The sequence below is a fragment of the Lepidochelys olivacea genome (assembly GCF_965140295.1).
Source record: "Lepidochelys olivacea isolate rLepOli2 genome assembly, chromosome: 4".
NCBI lineage: Eukaryota > Metazoa > Chordata > Testudines > Cheloniidae > Lepidochelys > Lepidochelys olivacea.
The window spans coordinates 118,543,422-118,571,052 of record NC_140414.1 but is presented as its reverse complement, the minus strand read 5'-3'; the positions used below and the strand labels follow the sequence as shown (position 1 = coordinate 118,571,052).

Below are 27,631 nucleotides of genomic sequence, written 5' to 3'. Positions count from 1 at the left end.
TTCATACTAAGATTAAAAATTTCACACCCACGACTCTAATACACCAATGTGAGGTAGCTGAGCCTATCAATATTACTGTACTGAGGCCAAGGATCCTGGTTATTGCCAAGTTAATATTAAACTACTTCAGGTTTATAATAATGTCTTATAATAATATCCCATAGGCTCACAAATATGTCTTCTCTGAAATGTTAAGAAATATAGCTCTCAATAGACTTTATTTTATGCACATATGTTAACAAATGGTCACAGAAAAGCTGGAACACATACCTCATATCATTGACAAAATTTTACACATCTCATAAAGGAATTTAATTTTCCCCTCTACAAAATAATTTCAGATATTACTTCTAATCAATAAAATTAATGTAGTTCTTATTTGAAGTTGGCCTCTTTTTTTTAAGAAAAGGTGCCTTTCCCACAGAATCCAAAATCAAAAGGGTCTCCAATTAAGAAAACATTTTCTGTTGTGCTGAATTCATGTTACCTTACTGTGAGCTCTGACATTTTGTTTCTGTGGTAACCAAAATCAGCTGATTAGTTGGCATGGCAACAGAAAAGATGTAATCCCAGCAGACACACTCTAATCAATGCCCCCAGCACAGATGGTCTCCGGAGGATCAACAAGAAAGAGGCTGGCAGGCATTCAGTATATCACGTGGTAGCTCTAGACTAGGCCAGGAAAAAGAAAACTAAAAAAGAACATTTCTCAAACTAACCAATAGCTTTTTAACCCCTTCCTTGCATTGATTAATTGTAGGCTAGTCAGTGGGTTGCAACCATGAAAAATGACCTCAAAATTGCTTTTTATTGGATAGAATGTAGTTTTTCTAAAATAAGAAATCTTTTCTTCCTTTTTCAGCCATATTAATAGATCATTTCTCAATAGATCTTTAGACTCCTTTACTTGAAAAGCAGTCTAAAGCTTATATGAATATATAAAATTAGTAAAATTATTTACTCAGTAAGAGTTAAAAAAGATAAAGTGAGCTTTAGTGTTATACTTGTGAAGTATGGATGATTGAGTCATTGTCAACTGCAGAGAAAAAAGTATTTTTATTATAACGATACGTGCATGTAGGCTATTACCATTTTTTAGTAGCGCTGATCTCTGTAAAGTTCATTTATGTGAGGCTATTGGGAAATACAAAAATCACTAGCACTAAAAAACAGCTCAACTACCATATAAAGTTTGAGAATAAGTAAATTATAAGAGTCTAGGTTAATTCTGTGAGAGCAGTGCTTCCATTGCGTGAAGGAAAAAAAAAATTTAAAATCCAAACACCAGGGTGAATTAACATGGTAGCTTGGATGTTTAGAACCTGATTTTACTTTCACAGAAGTCAGTGGCAAACCTGTTAACTGGGACCTTTAATCCTGAACATGTATTTCCCTTCTTTTATTAGCTTTAATTCACACCCTGAATGTTATTAAAATATTTTTATTAATTTATTTCCTCTGGTTTTATTAAAAATGTATCATTTACTTCTTAGTTCAGTAAGATATTTAAGTACTTGGGTAACTGTAAGCAAGTGAATAACCCCATTGAAGTCAGTTTTGACTACTTGTGCTTAAAGTCAGGTATATGCTTGAGTACCTTGCTTAAAAAAGAAAAAAATTACTAATCTCATATTTACTCAGTACTATCTAATAAATTGACCTAAGCAGGAAAATATAAAAATGCATAGCATGTGGATCATTGATGCAACAGATGATCAAACCTCTATCAGGACTGTTCCAGACTATTGTATTAAAACTACTTAGAGAATTTTTTAGCTTGCAGACTGTTCATCAGACCAAAGTGGGTGCTAAACAACAGCAGTGTGCTTGATGAGTTTGCATACTAAAAATTTGTTTGAGCATAAGCTTTCGTGAGCTACAGCTCACTTCATCAGAGGCATGCATCCAATGAAGTGAGCTGTAGCTCACGAAAGCTTATGCTCAATACATTTGTTAGTCTCTAAGGTGCCACAAGTACTCCTGTTCTTTTTGCGGAAACAGACTAACATGGCTGCTGCTCTGAAACCGTACTAAAAATGTTTACAATAGAGTCACTAAAGGAAGGAAAAACCTTACTCGACCAATTTCTGACATAGTGTTAAGTGAGTGAATTAAATTTAATGTAGTTACACATGTTACATGAGGTTTTAATTTTGTCCACTGTACCCATGCCACGAAGATACAGTTCTGCCATTACATGTGCTGGGTCCCTATTGACTTCACTGGGAGCTGTGCATGCATGTTAGAAGGCAAAATTTGGTTCTAACTCACTTTCGAACAAGACAAGTAATGTTTCTCTTTTCTCCCTTATTCTACGTTCTAAAGAAAAATAATGTTTTAATTGTAAAAACAAATAAAAACAATTTAAGTTTTTTCCTGAAGCTAAGTTGAATCCCTGAGTGAACTTTCTATTGAAGTATAGAGATTTACATTAGAATCCTCAACAGAACCTTCACTAATGGAGCGTGTATGATGTCACTAAGACTCCAATCCTGCGAATCTTTGCACGATTAAGACCAAACTGCCATCAGATATACGAAGTGCTTCTCTTGAAGTAGATGGGATCTGTATATATTCAGCCCAAGCCAGATTTTGGTCCTTAGGAGTGTTTCACCTTTTATTTTTTTGTATCAGCTGGGTACTATTTCCCCCTCTGAAGGAACAGCGCTGTAGTACAGTGTGCTGGCAACGCAAAACAAATGTGTTAAATCAGCAAAAGTATTTATTGAATGCTGGAGATTCCAAAGGAAGGGTTCCAAAAAACTGCTTCTCTGTGTAATATTGCATTAAACCAACTGACCCGTGTTCTGCCCTTTGGCCAAGTGCATCACAAAGGGGAGAAAAATCATGGAAATAACACAAATGTTGTTCGAGTGCCATGCAGAAGGGACAAGTAGCTACACTATAGCTTCCCTTCCACTGCACATAGACAAACATCTAGCCATGGCTGCAATATGCAAGGTCTTCATAGGTCAGGTGGTGAGGAGGGGTCATCTAGGAACAGCTGGTTTACTTGGCATGCTTCCTCCTCCTTGGGGGACAACATTATGATGCAATACATGCGTCATAAACTCAGAGCCCCAGTAACTTGAGTTGGTTGGAATGTTTCAGTAAAGTCTTTGGTTTGTTTGTTTAGTTGTTTTTTGTTTTGTTTTTTGGGGGTCAGAAAATGCCAGTTTGTGGAAACTAATTGGTTTTGACCAAACCTTTCTCAAGTCCAGGATGGACTTTGTGGTCAAAACACTTCAGAAAGAAAAGAGACCCCAGAAAAGCCAATAGCCTAGTGGTTTGAGCACTCACCTGGGATGTAAGAGATGCTAGTTCAAGTTCCTGCTTTGCCTGAGTTGAAGCAGGGGCATGAATGTGGTTCTCCCTCATCCCAGGTGGGTGCCCCAACTAGCAGGCAATTTTAGTCCCACCCTCTCTCTGTGGTGGTTTTGTTTTGTTTTGGCAAAAGAATTCAAATCGTCTTGGTTTCATTCCCTGGAATAGACCCAAATGTTGAAACCTCAAAATGTTTCACAAAGCAAAATTCTTGTTTTCTGGCCAACCCTACCAGTAACTCAATCTCAATGTCATTTAAATACTGTGAAAGAGATATGTGAATATGGCAGGCAAGAAGTCAATGCGATCTGATGGAACAAGTTCTACATGATCAGACCATGCCATGAACACCCTAGAAATGCTCAGTCATCACAATGCCAGCCGCCATATTCTCTGCCTACACTAGAACCTCACCAGTCCCACATGCCAATGAGGAAGATAGAACAGGTTTAACTGTTCCCTAAAGGCTCGGCTACATTTAATCAGTCCCCTCCCTCTTGTAAAATTCAAAGAGTGGGATTTAGCCATCTGAGGATGCATAAAAATGAGAATAAAAGAGGATGACCTTGGCTAAATAAGCAATGCACACATTTCCATTCTCACTAACCACAGTTTGTTGTAATTTTTCATTTCAAGTATGTCATTTAATTCCATAAGATTTTTATTTTATTTTAATTTGGTATATCTAATTGCTTTTCTGCCTGTTTGGTCTTGTTTATATAAGTATAAACATCCTATCTAATTATGTGATTTAGCTGCAAGACTGGAAGAGGCCGAAGTCTGAAGAGAATTCAATCTTCAATCAGATGTGGTGGACACCTGCTTAGGGCCTCATCCAAAGACTGCTGAAATCACTGTAAATCATTCCTTTGACTTCAATGCACTTTGGATCAGGCTCTGTTGTATTAAAGCACTAGCTGTACTGAGACTTCCCAGTCCCCAATGGGTAACATATCTAAATAAAGCATGTTAACCAAAATGTATCAACCATGTAATCACTCACTGTTGTTGTAAAATTAAGATGAGCTAAAGTACACAGGCAGCTGAAACGTAGTTCCTAAAAGTTTGGTGGCTGTGGTGGCTTAGTTTTACGTGCTTTCTCTTGAAAAACTTCCTAGGAAGACAGCAAAAGGTGCCCACAAAGCTTTCCAGTCATGTAACAAATAGTAATAATACAAAATACAAAGGTATGAAAGTGTTTGAGGTATTAGAAATCAACAAAGCCTTTCAGAAAACATAATTATCCTTCAAATACTCCTTGAAAAACACACACACACACACACACACACAAAACACAATATGTTTTACTGAGTCTTTCCTGTTACCTTGGTAAACATGGGCTTTCCATGCTGGGTGACCATGGTGCATTGATCACAGTCCACTGTGATAGATGAGTTGTGGTATGACTCTTTTGAGTGCTTGAGAATGTAATACAGGTCTGTTACACCTCCTTCAAAGACCGTGCTAAAATAACGAGGAATTAGGGTCCTTCCAATGGCTGTGAGGAAGATACAAAGCAAAAAATCAACAAATACTGTAGGTTATAACAAACACAACATCAGTGTTTTTAAGTGAAACTTTCATTTAAAGAATATAATACATGTTCTCGGAGAGCTACAGAACTAGAGTCTCCACCTGCTCCCATTGAAATCAATGGCAAACAGCCTATTCTCTTCAGTAGGTTTGGACCTTGGTTCGTATAGCTTTTTTATACAGTTGGTGAACTAGCTTCTTTCTTCCTGAAGGTTTGGAGATGCTTGTAGATGTTCAAAGGTTATTACTACACAGGAGCCATGCTGAGTAAATCTTGTCTGAAACTTGGATGCAATATCTCATTTCCATAAATAAATGTGTAAATAAAACCAGAGCGTACATGTGCTTGTGCAAATACATGCATGCACGGAAACATATAACTCTTTATGCATAGAGTACATACACATATATATTAATACAGTATATACAATATATATGTATAGCTAATATAGTCTGTTGAATGGAAAGAGAACTATAGGAGAAAAACAAAATCCCTGCGATTGAAAAAGGGCCTGACAGTGGGATGCAATATATAAAGCCATATGCTCAGAGCACAGAGCCCATCTGAGATCTCTTTTTCAATTCAAGTGGAAATAGTTGTCTCTATAATCTAAAACGGCTGAAGATGCACATGGGGTAAACACGCACTGTGATACAAAACCTGCGTCAGCTGACTTGGACTCGTGGGGCTTCGGCTGCAGGGCTATAAAATTGCAGTGCAGATGCTCCAGCTCTGGCTGGAACCCAGGCTCTGAGACCCCATGATGAGGGGGAGGGTCTCAGAGTCCCCAGGCTCCAGCCCCAGCACCATTGTTTACACTGCAATTTTTAGCCTTACAGTCCCAGCCCAAGTTAGCTGACCTGGTCTCTGAGACTCGGTGCCACAGGGTTTTTATTGCAGTGTAGATATACCCTGACCATAGAGATGGGCCATATACGAAGAAAGATTTGACCAGTAGAACAATCTGCATTTGTTTTTTAAACCCCAACTCATAGACTTCAAGGGACAAACCCTGCAATCCTTGGAAACAATTCCCATTGAATTCACATCACTGAAATCAATGGCAGTTTTGAATAAGGACTGCAGGACGTAGCTCTCAGTAAATAAATAAATAAATAAATAGAGTTCTGAATGTTTTTCAGTTGCACGGACTAGTGGTAGTAATAGACATCGAAGGGAAATGTGTTATGTGCAATTGATGTTTTCCTTCTCCATTTTTGCAGACAGTTTGGTTGCTATTGGCAACTTAAAACACCAAGACAATATTTTAGGAATAAGTACTTTATAAACAGATCAATACTGTATTTTTAGAATGACTTAATAATACTTTGAACTTACGGTATATTATGTTTTTCACCTGAAAAATGTTTTGCAAATATTAATTAATCCTCAACATTCCTGTGTCTATACTCCTGTGTGGTAGTAGGTAAAGATTAACTCCATTGTATAGGGGGAAAACCAAGGCAGATAGGTTTATATGGAGAGGGAAACAAAGCCCTGGTCTAGACTAGGAGCTGAGGTCGAATTTAGCAGCATTAAATCGATTTAACCCTGCACCCGTCCACATGATGAAGCCCTTTTTTCGACTTAAAGGGCTCTTAAAATCGATTTCCTTACTCCACCCCCGACAAGGGGATTAGCGCTGAAATCGGCCTTGCTGGGTCGAATTTGGGGTACTGTGGATGCAATTAGACGGTATTGGCCTCCAGGAGCTATCCCAGAGTGCTCCATTGTGACTGCTTTGGACAGCACTCTCAACTCAGATGCACTGGCCAGGTAGACAGGAAAAGAACCGCGAACTTTTGATTTTCAATTTCCTGTTTGGCCACCGTGGCAAGCAGCAAGTGACCATGCAGAGCTCATCAGCAGAGGTGACCATGCAGAGCTCATCAGCAGAGGTGACCATGATGGAGTCCCAGAATTGCAAAAGAGCTCCAGCATGGACCGAACGGGAGGTATGGGATCTGATTCCTGTATGGGGAGAGGAATCTGTGCTATCGGAACTCCGTTCCAGTTTTCGAAATGCCAAAACATTTGTCAAAATCTCCCAGGGCATGAAGGACAGAGGCCATAAGAGGGACCCGAAGCAGTGCCGCATGAAACTTAAGGAGCTGAGGCAAGCCTACCAGAAAACCAGAGAGGCGAACGGCCGCTCCAGGTCAGAGCCCAAAACATGCCACTTCTATGATGAGCTGCATGCCATTTTAGGGGTTCAGCCACCACTACCACAGCCGTGTTGTTTGACTCCTTCAATGGAGATGGAGGCAACACGGAAGCAGGTTTTGGGGACGAGGAAGATGATGATGATGAGGTTGTAGATAGCTCACAGCAAGCAAGCGGAGAAACCGGTTTTCCCGACAGCCAGGAACTGTTTCTCACCCTGGACCTGGAGCCAGTACCCCCCGAACCCACCCAAGGCTGCCTCCTGGACCCGCCAGGTGGACAAGGGACCTCTGGTGAGTGTACCCTTTAAAATACTATACATGGTTTAAAAGCAAGCATGTGAAAGGATTAATTTGCCCTGGCATTCGTGGCTCTCCTGGATATACTCCCAAAGCCTTTGCAAAAGGTTTCTGGGGAGGGCAGCCTTATTCCATCCACCATGGTAGGACACTTTACCACTCCAGGCCAGTAGCACGTACTCGGGAATCATTGTAGAACAAAGCATTGCAGTGTATGTTTGCTGGCGTTCAAACAACATCCGTTCTTTATCTCTCTGTGTTATCCTCAGGAGAGTGATATAATTCATGGTCACCTGGTTGAAATAGGGTGCTTTTCTTAAGGGGACATTCAGAGGTGCCCGGTCCTGCTGGGCTGTTTGCCTGTGGCTGAAGAGAAATGTTCCCCGCTGTTAGCCACGGGGGCGGGGGAGGGCTAGCCATATGGTGGGGGGAGGCAAAATGCAACCTTGGAACGAAAGCACATGTGCTATGCATATAATGTTAACAGCAAGGTTTACCATGAAAGAGTGTACCCACTGTTCTATAAAATGTGTCTTTTTGTACCACTGTCCCTTTTTTTTCTCCACCAGCTGCATGTGTTTCAAGGATCACAGGATCTTCTCTTTCCCAGAGGCTAGCGAAGATTAGAAGGCAAAAAAAACACACACACGATGAAATGTTCTCTGAGCTCATGCTGTCCTCCCACACTGACAGAGCAGAGACGAATGCATGGAGGCAGACAATGTCAGAGTGCAGGAAAGCACAAAATGACCGAGAGGAGAGGTGGCGGGCTGAAGAGAGTAAGTGGCGGGCTGAAGAGAGGGCTGAAGCTGAAAGGTGGCGGCAGCATGATGAGACGAGGCAGGATTCAATGCTGAGGCTGCTGGAGGATCAAACTAATATGCTCCAGCGTATGGTTGAGCTGCAGGAAAGGCAGCAGGAGCACAGACCGCCGCAACAGCCCCTGTGTAACCAACCGTTCTCCTCCCCAAGTTCCATAGCCTCCTCACCCAGACGCCCAAGAATGCAGTGGGGGGGCCTCCGGCCACCCAGCCACTCCACCCCAGAGGATTGCCCAAGCAACAGAAGGCTGGCATTCAATAAGTTTTAAAGTCTTGTGGCCTTGTCCTTCCCTCCTCCACCACCCCTCGCAGTGCTTCTCTCCTCCACCACCCTTCCCGGGCTACCTTGGTAGTTATCCCCCTATTTGTGTGATGAATTAATAAAGAATGCATGAATGTGAAGCAACAATGACTTTATTGCCTCTGCAAGCGGTGATCGAAGGGAGGAGGGGAGGGTGGTTAGCTTACAGGGAAGTAGAGTGAACCAAGGGGCGGGGGGTTTCATCAAGGAGAAACAAACAGAACTTGCACACCATAGCCTGGCCAGTCATGAAACTGGTTTTCAAAGCTTCTATGATGCGTACCGCGCCCTCCTGTGCTCTTCTAACCGCCCTGGTGTCTGGCTGCGCGTAACCAGCAGCCAGGTGATTTGCCTCAACCTCCCACCCCGCCATAAACGTCTCCCCCTTACTCTCACAGATATTGTGGAGCACACAGCAAGCAGTAATAACAGTGGGAATATTGGTTTTGCTGAGGTCTAAGCGAGTCAGTAAACTGCGCCAGCGTGCCTTTAAACGTCCAAATGCACATTCTACCACCATTCTGCACTTGCTCAGCCTGTAGTTGAACAGCTCCTGACTACTGTCCAGGCTGCCTGTGTACGGCTTCATGAGCCATGGCATTAAGGGGTAGGCTGGGTCCCCAAGGATACATATAGGCATTTCAACATCCCCAACAGTTATTTTCTGGTCTGGGAATAAAGTCCCTTCCTGCAGCTTTTGAAACAGACCAGAGTTCCTGAAGATGCGAGCGTCATGCACCTTTCCCGGCCATCCCACGTTGATGTTGGTGAAACGTCCCTTGTGATCCACCAGAGCTTGCAGCACTATCGAAAAGTACCCCTTGCGGTTTATGTACTCGCCAGCTTGGTGCTCCGGTGCCAAGATAGGGATATGGGTTCCGTCTATGGCCCCACCACAGTTAGGGAATCCCATTGCAGCAAAGCCATCCACTATGACCTGCACATTTCCCAGGGTCACTACCCTTGATATCAGCAGATCTTTGATTGCGTTGGCTACTTGCATCACAGCAGCCCCCACAGTAGATTTGCCCACTCCAAATTGATTCCCGACTGACTGGTAGCTGTCTGGCGTTGCAAGCTTCCACAGGGCTATTGCCACTCACTTCTCAACTGTGAGGGCTGCTCTCATCTTGGTATTCTTGCGCCTCAGGCAGGGGAAAGCAAGTCACAAAGTTCCATGAAAGTGTCCTGACGCATGGAAAAGTTTCGCAGCCACTGGGAATCGTCCCAGACCTGCAACACTATGCGGTCCCACCAGTCTGTGCTTGTTTCCCGGGCCCAGAATCGGCGTTCCACTGCATGAGCCTGCCCCATTAGCACCATGATGCCCACATTGCCAGGGCCCATGCTTTGAGAGAAGTCTGTGTCCATGTCCTCATCACTCTCGTCACCGCGCTGACGTCGCCTACTCGCCCGTTTTCGTTTTGCCAGGTTCTGGTGCTGCTTATACTGCTGGATAATGTGTGTGGTGTTTAATGTGCTCCTAACTGCCAAAGTGATCTGAGCGGGCTACCCATGCTTGCCATGGTATGGCGTCTGCACAGAAAAAAGGTGCGGAACGATTGTCTGCCATTGCCCTGATGGAGGAAGGGGCGACTGATGACATGGCTTACAGGGTTGGCTTACAAGGAATTAAAATCAACAAAGGGGGTGGCTTTGCGAGAAACTGAATGGCCCCCTCAAGGATAGAACTCAAAACCTCAAGGATAGAACTCAAAACTGGGTTTAGCAGGCCGTTGATTTCACAGAGAGAGGGAGGGAGGAGAAAATGAATACAAAACAAATCTGGTCTATTTCTTGTTTTGAGCCACTTCGTCTATCTTTATACATCTTGCTGGCAACAGACTGTGCAGTACAACCGCTAGCCATCATCATCTCGTGGGTGCTTGGCAGAAGACAGTGCAGTATGACTACTGGCCATTGTCTTCTGCTAGCTGTAGATTAAAAGACAGTGCACTGCCGGTAAGACTCAATCACCATGAGACAAAACAAGGGAAATGACCTGGCTGAGTCACTCCCATGTTTGCTCAGGCGCCCGGTTAAAAGAGCACCTTTTACCAAGGTTAAAAGGACTATGTCGACGATGGCTACCAGTCATACCGTACTGTCTGCTGCCAAAAGGCAATAAACTGCTGCTGAGTAGCAATGCAGTACCATGTCTGCCAGCACCCAGGAGACATACGGTGACGGTTAGCTGAGCAGGCTTCATGCTTGCCGTGGTATGGCGTCTGCACAGGTAACTCAAGAAAAAAGGCGAAAATGATTGTCTGCCCTTGCTTTCACGGAGGGAGGGAGGGAACGGGGGCCTGACGATATGTACCCAGAACCACCCGCGACAATGTTTTAGCCCCATCAGGCACTGGGATTTCTACCCAGAATTCAAATGGGCGGTGGAGACTGTGGGAACTGTGGGATAGCTACCCACAGTGCAATGCTCTGGAAGTCGACGGTTGCCTCGGTACTGTGGACACACTCCGCCGACTACATGCACTTAGAGCATTTGTGTGGGGACACACACAATCGACTGTATAAAAACGCTTTCTACAAAACCGACTTCTATAATTTCAACCTAATTTCATAGTGTAGACATACCCAAAGGCAAATAGGTTAAGTGACTTAGTCTAAGCCAATAGAGGAGTGAATATCAGAGCCCAGATTAGAACTCATTAATTCCTAGCTCAGACAACTGAGTTCATGTCTCTCTGTCTTGTTCTGTATGTTTTGAGAGTAATTTTTAAAAATGTACCTCCTTTGGAGTTCTGCCTGCATAAGAACTAAGGAATGTATCCTATTTATATATTTGAGAGTGGGGCTTGGGAATTAAAAGGTCTGACGCTTTATAGATGAGCAGTTTTGTGGAAGTAGTTTAGGTCTTTCCACATTCGTTTAAAAAATATCATATATAGCTGTCTCAGCTAATTGAATTGTGACAGAAAATCCCAGGTTTTAATAAATCTCTCTTTTTTATTTTCTATCTTATAATAATATAATAGTACAATAGATAGACAAATATAGAAAATATACAAGGGTTTGCTAAAAGTTTTTGCTGAGATATGGAACTTTAACATGGCTATGAATGCCTTACATTACATTGAAGTTTTACATGTAATTTATAAATCTATACTGAAGTCTCTGGATATAGCTGACAAGTCAATGTATAATCTGAACAATTGTTCTACCATACAAGCCCCCATAAAAAACCCACCCACACATCAAGTATGTATTAATTTACTATAGTCTTTTAATTTAATTAGAGAAACTAAAGTTCAGTGAATCAGCAGAAGACTTTTCTAAAGCTTTGAGTAACAATTTCCGATGTTGCTCAGTATGGTATATTATAAAATGAGAAATTTTATCCATCAAGTTAATTTCTCACTCCCCTAAGGCTAATTAGGACAAATTAAGTTTCCTGCTAATCATCCTGAGCAGTTACTGCCTGATATGAAAATCCAGGATTTCTACTGATTGCAATAAATGTATATTCACGTTACTTGTGCAATGCATAAATATCATGAACATATTTTAAATGCAATTTAAAATCGTTTGATAGGTGTTTCCCAAAGTGGTCTGGTCACATGGTGCTGGCTTTCCTCCTTGTTTCCAGCTGTTGCAACACATTAAAGAAAGCTACAAATGTATTGAATACTTTCCTGTTATTAATTTACACATAAGCAATGGCTGTGGTTGCCACAGGGATATTATGTATAGGAAGAGTGGGGGTTTCCACAATCATGAATGGGAAGGGAGGTGTCCCCATGACTATCTCTCTATAAAGATGTGCCCCATGCTGTGAAGGAGCGTGAAAACCCTTTTGCAGTATGGTGTCAATACAAACAATTAATTGAGCACCATCCATACTGTGTACTAAGTGAGGCAGTTCTGTGGAAAAAATAGTATGTGATCATGTAATTAAAGACAAGGGGGATGAATAAAGATTGCACAGGCAATCTTAATTCCAGCATTTCCTAAGTTTCAAGTGCTTGATTTTGCAACTTGATTAGTGTTCTTTTAATGTAGGTTTTTGTGCATAATTTCCTAGGTTTTTAATAAAGCAAACTGAAAAAACAGAAATTCCATCATGTGGCATCATACTGACACCCAGATGGTTCACCCAAAGGTCCTAGTCTCCTTGCCCAGCCAGTATCAGTTCCCCCACTCCTTTCCCCAGTCTCCTTATCCAACCTGTCCCAGTTTCCCCTTTGTGGCTCCTAATCCCATCTGTCTCTCTCCCTGTCCCCCACTGGCTCCCAGCCTCCCTACCTGGGGTCAGCCTCCAATCTCAGCCTCACCCCCCACCCCTACAGCTCCTTGTCCCAGTCTCTTTGCCCAGCCAGTCCCAGTTCTCCCTCATGCTATACACTAGCTGTTTGTCAGATTTGCCGCTCCTGCCCTCTTCTCATGTTCTCCCCACTAGTTCCTTGTCTGGGCTGTCCCAGTTTCCTTATCTTCCCCAGCTCTTCTTCTGATCTCAGTGTTTTCCCCTACCTGGTGAACTGGCTCCCAGTCGTCTCCCCATACACATATTCCCCACCAGCTCCCAGTCCCAGTCTCTCCTCCACAGATCTCAGACCCAGCCCAACTAGTCCCAGCTTTCCTTCCCACGCAGCTACTAGTCCCATCCTCCTTGCCTAACTAGTCACAACCTGCCCTGCCCCTGGGTCCTAATCCCTGTCTTCTTGCTGAGCCAGGCCGATGTACAGGGGGCAGGGTCAAATTTTGAAGCCTGGAGTCCTGGGCATAATCCAGTACCCAAACGGGGTATTGGCAGGGGAAAGGGGCGGGAGCTCCCCAGGTCAGGGAGACTAATGATAAAACACTAAAACTATCAAATAAAAACTTTAAAACTCAGAATACAAAAATTATTTATAGCAATCTGAACATATCCACAGATAAAGAAGAAAGCCAAAGCTTCAGACACAGGAGGTTCTGACCCTGACCACGTGGCGGTGACAAGGAACTGGGGAGAGGCAGTCTGCCCACCCTTTATCTCCTCAGATGGAGGCATAAGGTGAGCCAGTGCACATGTGCAGACCAACAGACACCACTTTCAAAATTCTCCAGCTCTGGGCACATGGAGCACATGCCTACCCACAGTGAAATACATGTAGGGACCAGCACTTGAAGAAGATCAAGCCCTTTCTTAGAGTTAACCACCACTACCTTCAGCAGTGACTGCATATTCTGCAGCCTAGAAGATGACTCTTTTCCCTCTCTTTCACTACCATTTAAGCATGCATTGATCTCCAGAATTTTGTTTTAAGTTATGCATTTAGGAATGGATACCAGCCTCTGCATTTAACTGAGTATCTGCTGCCATCCTGTTATTGCCCATGAAGGTCACCGTGGCTTAAATGTGATAGCAAAAGGGGTGTGAATTGACAAAAAGCAGCTGGATGTAGAAACAAGTAAAAGTTATTTATATGAAAATAGCTACAGAAAAGGCATAGTTGAAATCAGGTATTTTTAGTGTAATCTTATGCCAACATTAGCTAGAATAATGTACAATTTTTTTAACCTCTTCAGATGTGAAACCAATAAGGAGCTATCTAGCTATGTGCTCTTTTGTATACTTTTCAGTGAATCAGAGATCTAAATACAAATTCTAGAACTCAAGAAAATCATGTGGATTTATGACAGTCCCAGAGTAGCAGGAATCCAGAAATCAATTAACTGATGTTTATACTGCTCCAGAAAAGGAGGTGACAAACACCATACTGTTAGTGATTTTCATACTACAGAACCTTTATAAAACTCAAAAGAATGGAAATTTTATATGCACTGTTTGAGAAGGGCTGAAGCATTTCATGGCATGTAGTCTGCTTCCCAGTGAAGTGAAAAGCATGTCACATACTAGCTTTTTGGCTTTCGTATGCCATTGTCACTTAGCAGGGCTGTTTGTGCAGTACTGTCATACTAGTTAAAATTATGTTCATATGTCTTTTTAGTTATTTCTCTCTTAAACAGAACAGAATACCCATAAATTCCCAGCAACTTTGCCCTTCTTCTCCCTGAAAACACTGCCATCTATCTATCTAGGTTTTTATGACAGGTTTCAGAGTGATTTTTATGCTGTGCTTTCATATTAAAATATCCAGGAGATACCCTTACTTTCCAAACTACTTTTTAAAAAAATCACAAATCAAATTATAAAATGAAGGAGGTGGGTTTTTCTGTTTGTTTCTGTTTTTCTTTTGAGGCAGTTGATTCTGCAAGTTTTCCATGTACAATACTCCTATTTACTCGAGTGAAAGTTCTGCAACCTGTATAACCACAAAAATTAGGCTTTCCATTACATTCTTTGTCATTCACCACTATTGCAGCAAACTATCTGCCATGTTGTTAGCTGGTTAAATGAAAACCTCTGTTTTTAAAAATATCTCTTTGTAGTTGGCTAGCTATAGGAAATATATGGGAATCTGATTGTTTGTTGATGGCCAACAAGTGGTCAGCACTATACAAGATACAAAGGAATAAAGAAGAGCCTGATTCTTACTGGCTTTGCACTTTGTGTCACCATTTACACCTGTTCAAGTGAGTGCAAAAGGGTATAAATAGTGACCACTAAGGTGAATGAGTGAGGAATTCTGATTTGCTGGTATTTTACACCACATATGCACACATGTAAATGACAACAAAAGATGATGGCAGTGGAGCCTCTGCCTCAAGCTATACAAGCAGCTAAGAATAAGATTTAACAACCCTGCATTAGACAACCCAGATATGATTTTGTTTTGCTTTTATATGCAGCAGGTCAGTGACAGCTTTTTTATTGGTAAGCATTTAGTAATTGTGGACTTTGCAAAGAAGTGAGTTTTAAGAAGGGATTTGACTAAACAGAGGGTGGGGTGGTTGGCACCCTGGGGTACAGAGGGAGCCCAGCTTGTTGGGAAGTATGAAAGAAGGTACAGCAACAAAGCTAAAGGTTAACTCTAAATACAACCTAAGTGTCTGAAGTTCAGGATTTGAAGCTGACTCTAAGAATTTTATTTTTTAATTATTTTATTTGAAAGATGTACAGAAAAAAAATCCAAAAGCACCAACAACAGGATGGCTGTATGAACAGATCAGCCACATAAGAAGCATGGTCCATGTACTATATAACAGTCTGTCTATACTTCCCCTGGGATAAAAAACCCTGGGAATGGGTGAAGCTTGTGGGGTTCAGCGTTTGTGAATCTTACACTGTTTTGGAAATTTTCAAAATTAGTTTGCGTTTGTGACTCCATGGTTTTTTTCAAGCCAGAGTCAATTAAAAGAAAAAATAACATGTTTTCTAGTTAATGGGAAGCCTCTATTATTTGTGATATTAGAGATAAAAGAACACATCTTCCCTTTACGTCCCAAAGCAAGGCTGGCAAAATATTCATGGTATGTGCATTATATATATGGAGGCTATCGTCATTCCTCTCACCAAACCTGCTTGTTTGTCTGATGCACCTGCCATGTCTTGTCTTTTAGCCTCTAAGCTCTCTGAGACAGAGACTGTCATTTACTATACGTTTATATAGAATCACAAATGGCAATCTGGTTGAAACCTATAGGCAATAACACAATATAAATATTAAATAATAAAAAAGACTCATGCCTTTGTCACTTCTAGACTGGACTGCACTGCACGCTGTGTGGGACTATGTCTTAGATTAGATCTATTTGGAAGCTGAAGTTAGTGCAAAATGCAGCAGCTCACTTGATAAGAGCATCTTGTGAGCACTTTCACCTGTGCGCCACTATCTGTACTGGTTGCCTATTGGCCTCCAGGTGGAGTGTAAGGTGTTGGTTTCACCTATAAAGCCCTAGACAGATTGGGACCTTCCTATCTGAAATACCACCTCTCTCCCCAACCTGAATGCCACAGTTGTGATCAGTGAAGGTGCTCAAGATGATTCTCCCTCAGTATGTGCTTGATTTAAGTCAACAGAAGTCTACTGTCCTCCTACTGATTTCAACTGGCTTTGGCTCAGGCGCCATATCATAAAGATGGGGCTGCTGGGAAGCCATTCTTTGTGAGGGCTCCTCTTCTTGGGAATCTGCTCTCATTCCCTTTGGTCTAGAATCTCTTGACTGTCCAGGCATGTGCAGAGCCCATCTCTTGGAGTGGGCATTCAGGGAGGGCTGAGGCAGGCTTTGGGTGAAGCCTCTGCATGGGATGGGACCTTCAATAACCCTGCTGAGTGGAGACTGTTATGTGATTGGGCAGAAGGGTAGGATCCTGCTGGCGTGGGTCTTCTTTATAATAATTTTTATATTGTAATTGACGTCAAGGTTGCCCAAAGCCTGGGATGGGTGTTCTTTTATGTTCTGTTTTTGTAACTGGAACAAATAAACTAACATATATAATACATGATAAGCTGGTATGATACAGAAATTTTATTGGCACTCATCTGGAGTGAACTACAAACTTAAGAGTAGTGTGCCCATCCCAAATTCATGTCAAGTTAGACACACACACACACGCACACACACAGAGTCTGGTTTGGGTTTGAAAACAAAAAATATGAATTTGCTTATCCCTAGAAGAAGCTACCATCAGATCTGGCAGGCATGCAGGGCAGTCAAAAGACAGAATATCACAGAAGTTCCACTGACCTTATAAATCCAAATTCTGCTATCAAATATACACCATTAAGCAACCCACATGCTGCACCTACATGCAGAATTTTGCATACAAACCTGCCAAAGTCTTCAGTGTCCACACTTGTTTCCTCTAATGGATAAAATTTGGCTCCTTTCATTTAGGCATTGTTTAAATGCATCATTTATTTAAAATATATTATTAGTTTTATAATTATTTTATGTCGTGTGTTCATCAGATTTTTTCATTAACTGAATAAATTTAAATGCAAGATTAAATCTATAATTCTATTACATAGACTGTATTTACACATCTATGAAAAATCTATATAATGTACCAACATTACAGAAATGTTACTAAAGGAAAATATCCATTTAAAAATGTATATATCCTGTAGACTAGAATAGATTCATACACAGTAAAATGCTTCATTTCCCAAACTTTAGCATTTTCCATTTGGGAAACCAGGTAGTTTATGGTCACACTAGCAACTCTATCATTACCAAGTATATAAGTTTCCTACTACTGTTTAATGTTGATTCCACCTATCCTTGCTCACGCTACATCACCTCATTTCAGTTGAAATGCAAATAACTCGCTGTTTGGAAACAACAAATTCTTGGATTCAGTTTAGTACTTCAGGCTCAATAAAGTTTGGATGAAAATTCAAGAGCATACTAATAATTTATTAAGGGTGCTTAATTTATTTAGCAAAACAAAACTATTTCTCTTACTAATGATCCTTAAAGATTTTCATCTATGGAAATGAAGGAAGAGTGAAGATTAGAGACTCCATCCGCTTTGCTCTTGTACTAAGTTTCGTTATGTGGCTGTGCTGTGTCTTCCTGTCTGATTCCTTGAAATCTTTGACAGGGTTACTGGTGAAGTGGATGGGGGGAAACTGTACATGTGATAATATCTTGGTTTTAGTAAGGCTTTCAACAGAGTCCCACATGACATTTTCATAAGCAAACTAGGAAATGTGGTCTAGATGAAATTACTGTAAGGTGGCTACATAATCAGATGAGAGGCCATGCACAAATAGTAGTTATCAGTGGTTTATTGTCAAACAGGGAGAACATATCCAGTGGGGTCCCTCAGAGGTCTGTCCTTGGTCCAGTACTATTCAGTGTTTATATTAATGACTTGGATATGGTCTCTCAGCTAGTTATGAATCCACTTTATAGTAATTTCGTCTAGACCACATTTCCCTAGTTGTAGGACATGTAGGACTCTGTTGAAAGCCTTACTAAAAGCAAGATATATCACATATACAGTTTCACATATATCACATCTTCACTGAGTGGAGAGTATATTTATAAAATCTGCAGATGACACTAAGCTGGGAGGACTTGCTAGCACTTTGGAGGACAGGATTCAAACTCAAGATAACTGAGAAATTAGAGAATTGGACTGAAATCAACAAGATGAAATTCAATAAAGACAAGTTCCAAGTACTACACTTAAGAATAGGCTTCCAAGAGAGCTTGTGGAACCCCTGTCTGTTGAGGTTTTAAAGAATAGGTTAGACAAATATCTGTCAGGGATGGTCTAGGAGATGTACTTGGGTCCTGCCTTAGTGCAGGGGGCTGGACTGATGACCTCTCAAGGTCCCTGCCAGCCCTACATTTCTAGGATTCTATGAATACCAGAAAGCATAATGATTAATTTAATCTTTTCTGCCTATTTTCAGATATGGCCAGGTTGCTTGCAAGTGTTTTTTTTCTACAGTAATTAAACACTGCTGGTTTGAGAGTTTGCTACACTACAGTTTACACTGGTTTCTCCAAAAGTTTTGCCCAAGCTGTTTTGATTCAACAGGGAATATATTTCTTTCCTGTCAAAAGTTTGTAACATCTTCACCAGCTTTGCTGTCCTTTCTTTGCAAAACTCTTAAGTAAGGAACAAATGATGGTTTACTCCTTCATGAAAATGAGATATTTCTTCAACTGTTTATGGCTGGCTCTAAACACTTGTTCTCATAAACACATTCTCTGAAGAAAATCTGGCAGCACAATCCTAATTCCACCGTCTCCCAGAAAAAATCTAATATTTTATTCATTTTGATTTAAATAATAAAAAGAGGCCTCTACAAAGCTCTGTACAGAGGACCTGGAGACATAATGAATTCTACAACAAAACCCCAGTAGCATTAAAATAATTATTCATTAATGAGCTTTGCAAGCCTGCCTCCTACCAAAAATAAAAAGTGTCCTTTCCACCCTTTTATGATTCTGGGAAACATACACTCAGCCCCTTCCAAAACAGGTGTCTTTTGCAGCATACCTGGAAAGTCACCACATATGGGGTATTTCAGAACAAGGGTCCCAGAGCCCTTGCAGAAAAAGCCTTACCAAATGCCTCTTCTCTTTTATACTGAGGGGGATCCAACTTGCACATTAGTTCTGACCATGACTGTGGCAGTGTGGCCAGAGTGAGAGGCAATCTCTCAGAGAGGCCAGTCCCAGGCCATTTACCACAGCTGAGGTCATAACCAACACCTTGAACTCCATCTGGAGACCAATACGCAGCCAGTGCAGATCTCAGGGCACTGGCAGTGTATGCTCCTAGTAACGTCTCTGCTCAGTAAGTAAACCTCTGCACCAGCTTCAAGTCTCCAACTGGTTTTAAGTGCCCCATATAAAGTGTATTACAATAGACTAATATAATGTTGCAGTGTTTTTTTGTTAGGCTTACCAATCATAAAAGGATGATATAACAGCTCACATGGCTTGTCATTTGAACAGCTGAACTAGGTTTCTGGAGGCTCACAATAGACCACTCTGTACTCCAAATACAGAATTCAAAAGTTCTAATTGAAGATGGATGTAGTTTATAGTCTGCAACTGTTCTGGGAAGAATTATGAACTAATTATTTTCCCACTTTCAATTTTTTTTAAAAATACTGTCAATTATTAATTTTACATGAACGGAAAAACCTATTTGTGATAAAGAACCTTCAGTTTTAACATATAAACATTCACATTTGGAAAACCAAAACCATCACTCCCCAGTGAAGACCTAATATGTCAAGTTTCAGCTTTGGGTTCAGTAAAAGACACAAATATATGTACTTTTAACAGAGTGCAAATATAACTAACAAATGTGTTACCTTAATATAATCACAGTTACAGTTTGCTCTGTGAGTATTGTCTGTATTAATTATTTTAGCTGACTTGGTTCAAAAACTGCACAGAAGTTTCAAAGGCAAGCCAAAGAAGTTATCCACAGCTTTATGACACTCTACTGTCAAAACATAACAAACCACAACTAAGCTCAAGCAAAAAACCGACAAAATGCAAGACCATAAAAATGATGGAGATTGTGCAGGACAGGCATTATAGAGGAACAAATGCAATCCCTGCCACCACATAGTACCACAACAACATAGAAAATGATACCCAGATAAATGGTCTGAAGAAATAAGGACAAACACATAAAATTCAAATGACAGCCCAACCAAAAGAAATAAACAAAAGACAGGCAAACAATCCACTTTTACTAGATCAAACAGACATCCACCCTCTGACTTTAGTTGACTTTGGCAGTATATTGAAGATTGTATTACACAAAAATTATGTGCATGAACAAGCAAAGTGACATTAAGCCAAAGTGATAGCAGTCACACACTCTCTGGTGCCGTGATCCTGTCATATATCACAAGCTAATTGGAACTGGGCTGGGTCAGAACTTAGATGGGAGACCTCAGAATCAATACTTGGTTGCTGCAGGAAATGGTGTGCTATACTTCTAGACACTACTAAAAGGCTACTGAATTTCAGTGATGGGTTAAGTGACCCATGTACACATTTCATTTTCATTATACCGGGCCAGATCATCATCTGGTGTAAACTGATACAGTTCCATTGAAATCAATGGATCTATGCCAATTTATACTAGCTAAGGATCTGGCCATTATGTTTGGGATCCTTCCGGATGAAAAACAATATAAACATTCAATTTATGATTATGACAGTAGGCAATCAAGCAACAAGGTCCCTTCTGCCAGATTCACTGGGGCAAACATGTTCTGGAACTCATTTACAATAGTCTGTCTCCAAACATAGTTCCCTCAGTTATTAATTCCCAATGTCCACTCGAAGCCATGCTGATATGCTCTGGAGGGCCATGGAGGGCCATGGATAAAAGATCCTTCAGTCTGCTCTAAATAAGTCCTCACCATTTATAGTCTTTGTGTGGGAAGGTGTACTCCTGGTACAGTATTACTCTGAATGGAAAGACAGAGAGATCTCTCTCACCAATGCACACCCTTAGAAATATCAAAAAACAAGTCGAGGGGTACTGGGCCAGAGGATTTGACACTTTTGTTTACATCCATATCATGTCAGTATCAACCCATCTTTATCAGCTGCTCATTGTTCATGAGCCTTTGTGAACTGTGTTTCTGGTCTCAGTCCATTTCATAGTAGACAGATGTGCATATCACAAAATCACCACCACTAGCACTAAACTTTCCAGTCGACTCAAGAGAGCTCAAGGATTGAATGGACACTGAGACTGGATGATCTCTTCAACCCTAAAAGACATCTTTTCAGGTCAGGACTGAGGTGTATTGGCAGGCAGTGTGGGAGGGGAAGCTTGCCTATTCTGTGGACAGAAAACTTCATGTTCCAGGACTGTCAATCCAGCCACTCAACCAGCTCCACATTCAATTTACAAATACTAACAGAAAAACATTCGTCCATATCTGCAACAAAGGCTACTTTGTAGTGAGGACCATGTATGGAGAATTTGTGGGAGGGAGGGGTTTAGAACAATATCATAAAAGATCTGCAAAACTTCTCAAATTCATAAGACTGCAGTGAGCATATGTGGATTGATAACCAGTGTGATTTTTCTGGTAATTTTATACTGTAGACATATGAACAATATCTCACCAGTGGATAACATCAGTTGTCAGTCACATATATGTTTTATAATAACCAGAACACTTTTTCCACCCACAAAGTGGTTGGTGGTTAGCTTTGATTTCTTTTTCTACTGCAAAGTGTTTTTTCTTTTTCTTTCATTCTTTTTCTTTTTAAAATGTGAATGAAAGTTAACTGTAGAGAAAGTCAAAAACAGTATTCAAGAGCGTAGACCAAATAATTAGAAAAAATATTCCATAGTTTTAAAATGTTCTGTTCATTTTAAATATGAAGATTGTTTATTACTTAGAGAACCAGTGCACTGCTTTCAGCAATACAAATCAGATTTCTGACAAAATTGTGTCAAAACCATTTTCAACAAAGAGCAAGAAATGCAGCAAGTTTCCGTGCTTCAGTCAGAACATATATTGTACACCGTTTCCAATAAAATCTTATTCAATTATACAGAAATAAATGTATGCCAATAACGAGCGTGTATTGTAGGTTCTGTAACAAATCTGTACTGATGAGAAAATGACCCCTACCTATGATTTTCTTTCCCTTCACCTGTGAGATATTTTTCACGTTTCATATAATCATTATGCTATCTTTTCTCTATATATTTGCCATAACAATTGACTAAAATTTTTGGAACTGATATATGTAAGGAACAGTGTCTGACAGTTTAAAAAATACAGTGGATAGACAACTTCAGGAACCTGTTATGCTCGAGATTTCAAATGATCAGAGATCAGAGTAACAGCCATGTTAGTCTGTATTCGCAAAAAGAAAAGGAGTACTTGTGGCACCTTAGAGACTAACCAATTTATTTGAGCATGAGCTTTCGTGAGCTACAGCTCACTTCATCGGATGCATACTGTGGAAACTGCAGAAGACATTATATACACAGAGACCATGAAACAATACCTCCTCCCACCCCACTCTCCTGCTGGTAATAGCTTATCTAAAGTGATCATCAAGTTGGGCCATTTCCAGCACAAATCCAGGTTTCCTCACCCTCCGCCCCCTCCCCAAACTCACTCTCCTGCTGGTAATAGCCCATCCAAAGTGACCACTCTCTTTGAAGTGTGTATGATAATCAAGGTGGGCCATTTCCAGCACAAATCCAGGTTTTCTCACCCCCCCCCACCCCCTCCAAAAACCACACACACAAACTCACTCTCCTGCTAGTAATAGCTTATCCAAAGTGACCACTCTCCCTACAATGTGCATGATAATCAAGGTGGGCCATTTCCAGCACAAATCCAGGTTTTCTCACCCCCCCACCCCCATACACACACAAACTCATTCTCCTGCTGGTAATAGCTCATCCAAAGTGACCACTCTCCCTACAATGTGCATGATAATCAAGGTGGGCCATTTCCAGCACAAATCCAGGTTTTCTCACCCCCCACCCCCATACACACACAAACTCACTCTCCTGCTGGCAATAGCTCATCCAAACTGACCACTCTCCTTACAATGTGCATGATAATCAAGGTGGGCCATTTCCAGCATAAATCCAAGTTTAACCAGAACGTCGGGTGGGGGGGGGGGAGGTAGGAAAAAACAAGGGGAAATAGGCTACCTTGCATAATGACTAAGCAACTCCCAGTCTCTATTTAAGCCTAAATTAATAGTATCCAATTTGCAAATGAATTCCAATTCAGCAGTTTCTCGCTGGAGTCTGGATTTGAAGTTTTTTTGTTGTAAGATAGCGACCTTCATGTCTGTGATTGCGTGACCAGAGAGACTGAAGTGTTCTCCGACTGCTTTATGAATGTTATAATTCTTGACATCTGATTTGTGTCCATTTATTCTTTTACATAGAGATTGTCCAGTTTGACCAATGTACATGGCAGAGGGGCATTGCTGGCACATGATGGCATATATCGCATTGGTGGATGTGCAGGTGAACCAGTCTCTGATAGTGTGGCTGATGTTATTAGGCCCTTTGATGCTGTCCCCTGAATAGATATGTGGGCACAGTTGGCAACGGGCTTTGTTGCAAGGATAGGTTCCTGGGTTAGTGGTTCTGTTATCATGCACATTGTAGGGAGAGTGGTCACTTTGGATGAGCTATTACCAGCAGGAGAGTGAGTTTGTGTGTGTATGGGGGTGGGGGGGTGAGAAAATCTGGATTTGTCCTGGAAATGGCCCACCTTGATTATCATGCACATTGTAGGGAGAGTGGTCACTTTGGATAAGCTATTACCAGCAGGAGAGTGAGTTTGTGTGTGTGGTTTTTGGAGGGGGGTGGGGGGGCGAGAAAACCTGGATTTGTGCTGGAGATGGCCCACCGTGATTATCATACACATTTTAAAGAGAGTGGTCACTTTGGATGGGCTATTACCAGCAGGAGAGTGAGTTTGGGGTGGGGGTGGGGGCGGAGGGTGAGAAAACCTGGATTTGTGCTGGAAATGGCCCAACTTGATGATCACTTTAGATAAGCTATTACCAGCAGGACAGTGGGGTGGGAGGAGGTATTGTTTCATGGTCTCTGTGTATATAATGTCTTCTGCAGTTTCCACAGTATGCATCCGATGAAGTGAGCTGTAGCTCACGAAAGCTCATGCTCAAATAAATTGGTTAGTCTCTAAGGTGCCACAAGTACTCCTTTTCTTTTTAATGATCAGAGAGTTATTTGAATTAAAGAAATATTTTTACCAAACATATTTTGGTCTGAGACTTGGAACATTTCATTACGAATTCCTATCAGAACACACTTCCTCGGGGAACTGGAGAAATTCAAGATGGTAGATTCTCAAATAGATGGGAACAAAAGCCATCTATTTTTCAAGGGCGTGATACGGACACAGGACTTGATACAATTCCCAAAGCAACAAATGGGCAGCTTTGTTGACTTCAATGGGAATTGAATCACACCCAGAATTTGTAGAGCTCTGCGTGGATATAAAAAGGTATATCCGCATCTGGTCCGCTATTCGCAAAAATTGTCTGCTGATATCTGCATTCACAGATTTGCAGGGCTCTAAACAGCTTCACAGGTCACTGTGTACCAGTGACACAGGGCTGTGTCGAGCCCCCAACCACTCCCCCAGCCCCACTTCTCCCCAGAGACCTCCTGCCCTGCCGCCTCACCAGTGCCGAATAGAGGGGAATAATCACTTCCCTCGATCTGCTGGCAATGCTTCTACTAATACAGCCCAATATGCCGTTGGCCTTCTTGGCAACAAGGGCACACTGTTGACTCAAATTCAGCTTCTCATCCATTGTAACCCCTAGGTCCATTTCTGCAGAACTCCTGCCTAACCATTCGGTCCCTAGTCTGTAGCAGTGCATGGGATTCTTCTGTCCTAAGTGCAGGACTCTGCACTTGTCCTTGCTGAACCTCATCAGATTTCTTATGGCCCAATCCTCCAATTTGTCTAGGTCACTCTGGACCCTATCCCTACCCTCTAGTGTCATCTGCGAATTTGCTGAGGGTGCAATTAATCCTATCATTGATCATTGATAAAGATGTTGTACAAAACCGCCCCAGGATCGACCCTGGGGCACTCCGCTTGATACCAGCTGCCAACTAGACATCGAGCCATTGATAACTACCCATTGAGTCCAACAATCTAGCCAGCTTTCTATCCACTTTATAGTCCCATTCATCCAATCCATACTTTTTTACATTGCTGGCAAGAATACCGTGGGAGACCATATCAAAAGCTTTGCTAAAGTCAAGATATATCACATCCACTGCTTTCCCCATATCCACAGAGCCAGTTATATCATCATAGAAGGCAATCAGGTTGGTTAGATATCAAGGGACATGCTGGAAAGGTGCCATGACCGGGACGCCCTGCAGTACAGGGTTAAAGTGAAGGAGCTGCGGAATGCCTACCACAAAGCCCTCAAGGCAAACAGCCGCTCTGGTGCTGCCCCTGTGACCTGCCGTTTCTACAAAGAGCTGGATGCGATACTTGGGGGCGACCCCAACTGCATTCCGAGGACCACCATGGACACTTCAGAGCCCAGTGCAACAAGGCAGGAGGAGGAGGAGGACCAAAGCGGGAGCGAGGAGGAGGAAGACACCCCAGAATTCCTAGATGCATGCAGCCAGGAACTGTTCTCAAGCCAGGAGGAAGGTAGCTAGTTGCGGCGACTGGAGCTTGGGGAAGGACAAACACCAAAGGAGATTCCCGGAAAGCAGTTTTTATTTTGGGAAGGAAGTTATTCGGTGTGGACTCTTGGGGCGAGGAGGGTTAGGGCTGCATGCATGCCTAGATGCGGAATAGGGAGTTGATGTGCTCTTTCACATTGTGGTAATTGGCCTCAGTGATCTCTTCAAAGGTCTCATCCAGAACATGGGCAATGCGCTTGCGCAGGTTTCTAGGGAGAGCCACTCTGGTCCTTGCCCCAGTAAGGCTAACTTGTCTGTGCCACTGTGCCGGGGGGGCATGGGGACCATTGCTGCACACAGGCAAGCTGCATAATGGCCAAGGCAGAAGCCACATTGCAGTAGAAGATCCTCCCTTGCTTCCCAGGTCACCCTCAGCAGCAAGATATCTTCCAGGACAAACTCCTGTGGAAAATGTGGGCACAGTATTCAGTATAGGGGCCCCATGCCGCTGTTGGCTCTCCCCAAGACACAGAAACCCAGAGGACAGTACAGCCGTGAAACAATCAGTCACGCTTGACCCTGGGCTTACTCACCATTTTGGGGCTCCCGTGGGTTATGTGCGCTCGCTTTGGGATGGGCAAATTATGCTATTGTGTAGACTGTGCTTGCCCTTAAGTACAGGGGAATCATTGCTCTGTCTGGTGTGAACAATGCTGCCTGTTAAGTGTTGCATTTTGCCTTTACAGATGCAACCTTGAGATCTCAGCCTCCGTGTTATCACTAGGCGAAAGACTCCAAGGAATAAGAAAGAGGCCACATAGAAGCAAGGAAGACATTTTGCATGAAGTAATGCAGCATTCAAGTAATGAAAATCAAAAAAGTGCAGGAGTGGCGGGACAATGAAAGCAGGATCCGCCAGCAGAATGAGGAGCACCGGAACAAAAGCACAGTGCTCCAGCAGCAAAGCACGGATCGGCTGATAAGCATAATGGAGCACCAAGCAGACTCTATCCAGGTGCTCATAGCCATGCAGACGGAGCACTACCGCCCCCACCCCTCCATGAAGCCCTTGTCCAAAACCCTTTCCCTTCTGCCCCCATGTCACCTCCAACCCACTTTCCCCAACATCCGGGTTCTTACTGCTACCAGCTGCCTCCAACACCTGTAGCTTCACCACCCAGCCCTGAAAACTTCGACCCTTACCCACTGCTCTCAACCCCCATCACCATGCAGTATAACCATCCTGAAGTGCAGCACTCATTGCGCAGCACTCCAGACAGGACGGCTGAGTATAATTACAGGACATATGCAAATCTGTGATTCTACCGTTCCCCACCCCACCCCCTTGCCCTTTGCGTTTCCCAAGCAGTCGTGTTTCTTTTCAATAAATGGATTTTTTGGCTTTGAAAACATTCTTTATTATTGCATAAAGTAAAAGATACCTTAGCCCAGGAAAGAAACAGGCACTGCAAGTCAGCGTAGCAAACACAGATTTCTACTAACATTGGAACCACTGCACTTCACTCCCGTGCAGGGCACCAGACATTACTGGTGGCTTTCAGCCTCAAATTGCTCCCTCAAGGCATCCCTAATCCATTCAGCCCTGCGCTGGGCCCCTCTAATAGCCCTGCTCTCTGGCTGTTCAAATTCAGCCTCCAGGTCTTGAACCTCCGAGTT

The 27,631-nt window shown here is 42.2% G+C and overlaps 1 protein-coding gene across 6 annotated transcripts in view; it reads right to left on the bottom strand.

Annotated features, from left to right (window-relative positions):
• LDB2 (LIM domain binding 2) overlaps nucleotides 1-27,631 on the bottom strand; it is a 490,344-nt gene that overhangs the window by 60,970 nt on the left and 401,743 nt on the right. For all 6 annotated transcript variants that reach the window (XM_084627461.1, XM_084627458.1, XM_084627457.1 and 3 more), the window contains one exon: nucleotides 4,650-4,822. In XM_084627461.1, coding sequence (XP_084483587.1) covers nucleotides 4,650-4,822 — 173 coding nt within the window. The remainder of the gene's footprint in view (nucleotides 1-4,649; nucleotides 4,823-27,631) is intronic.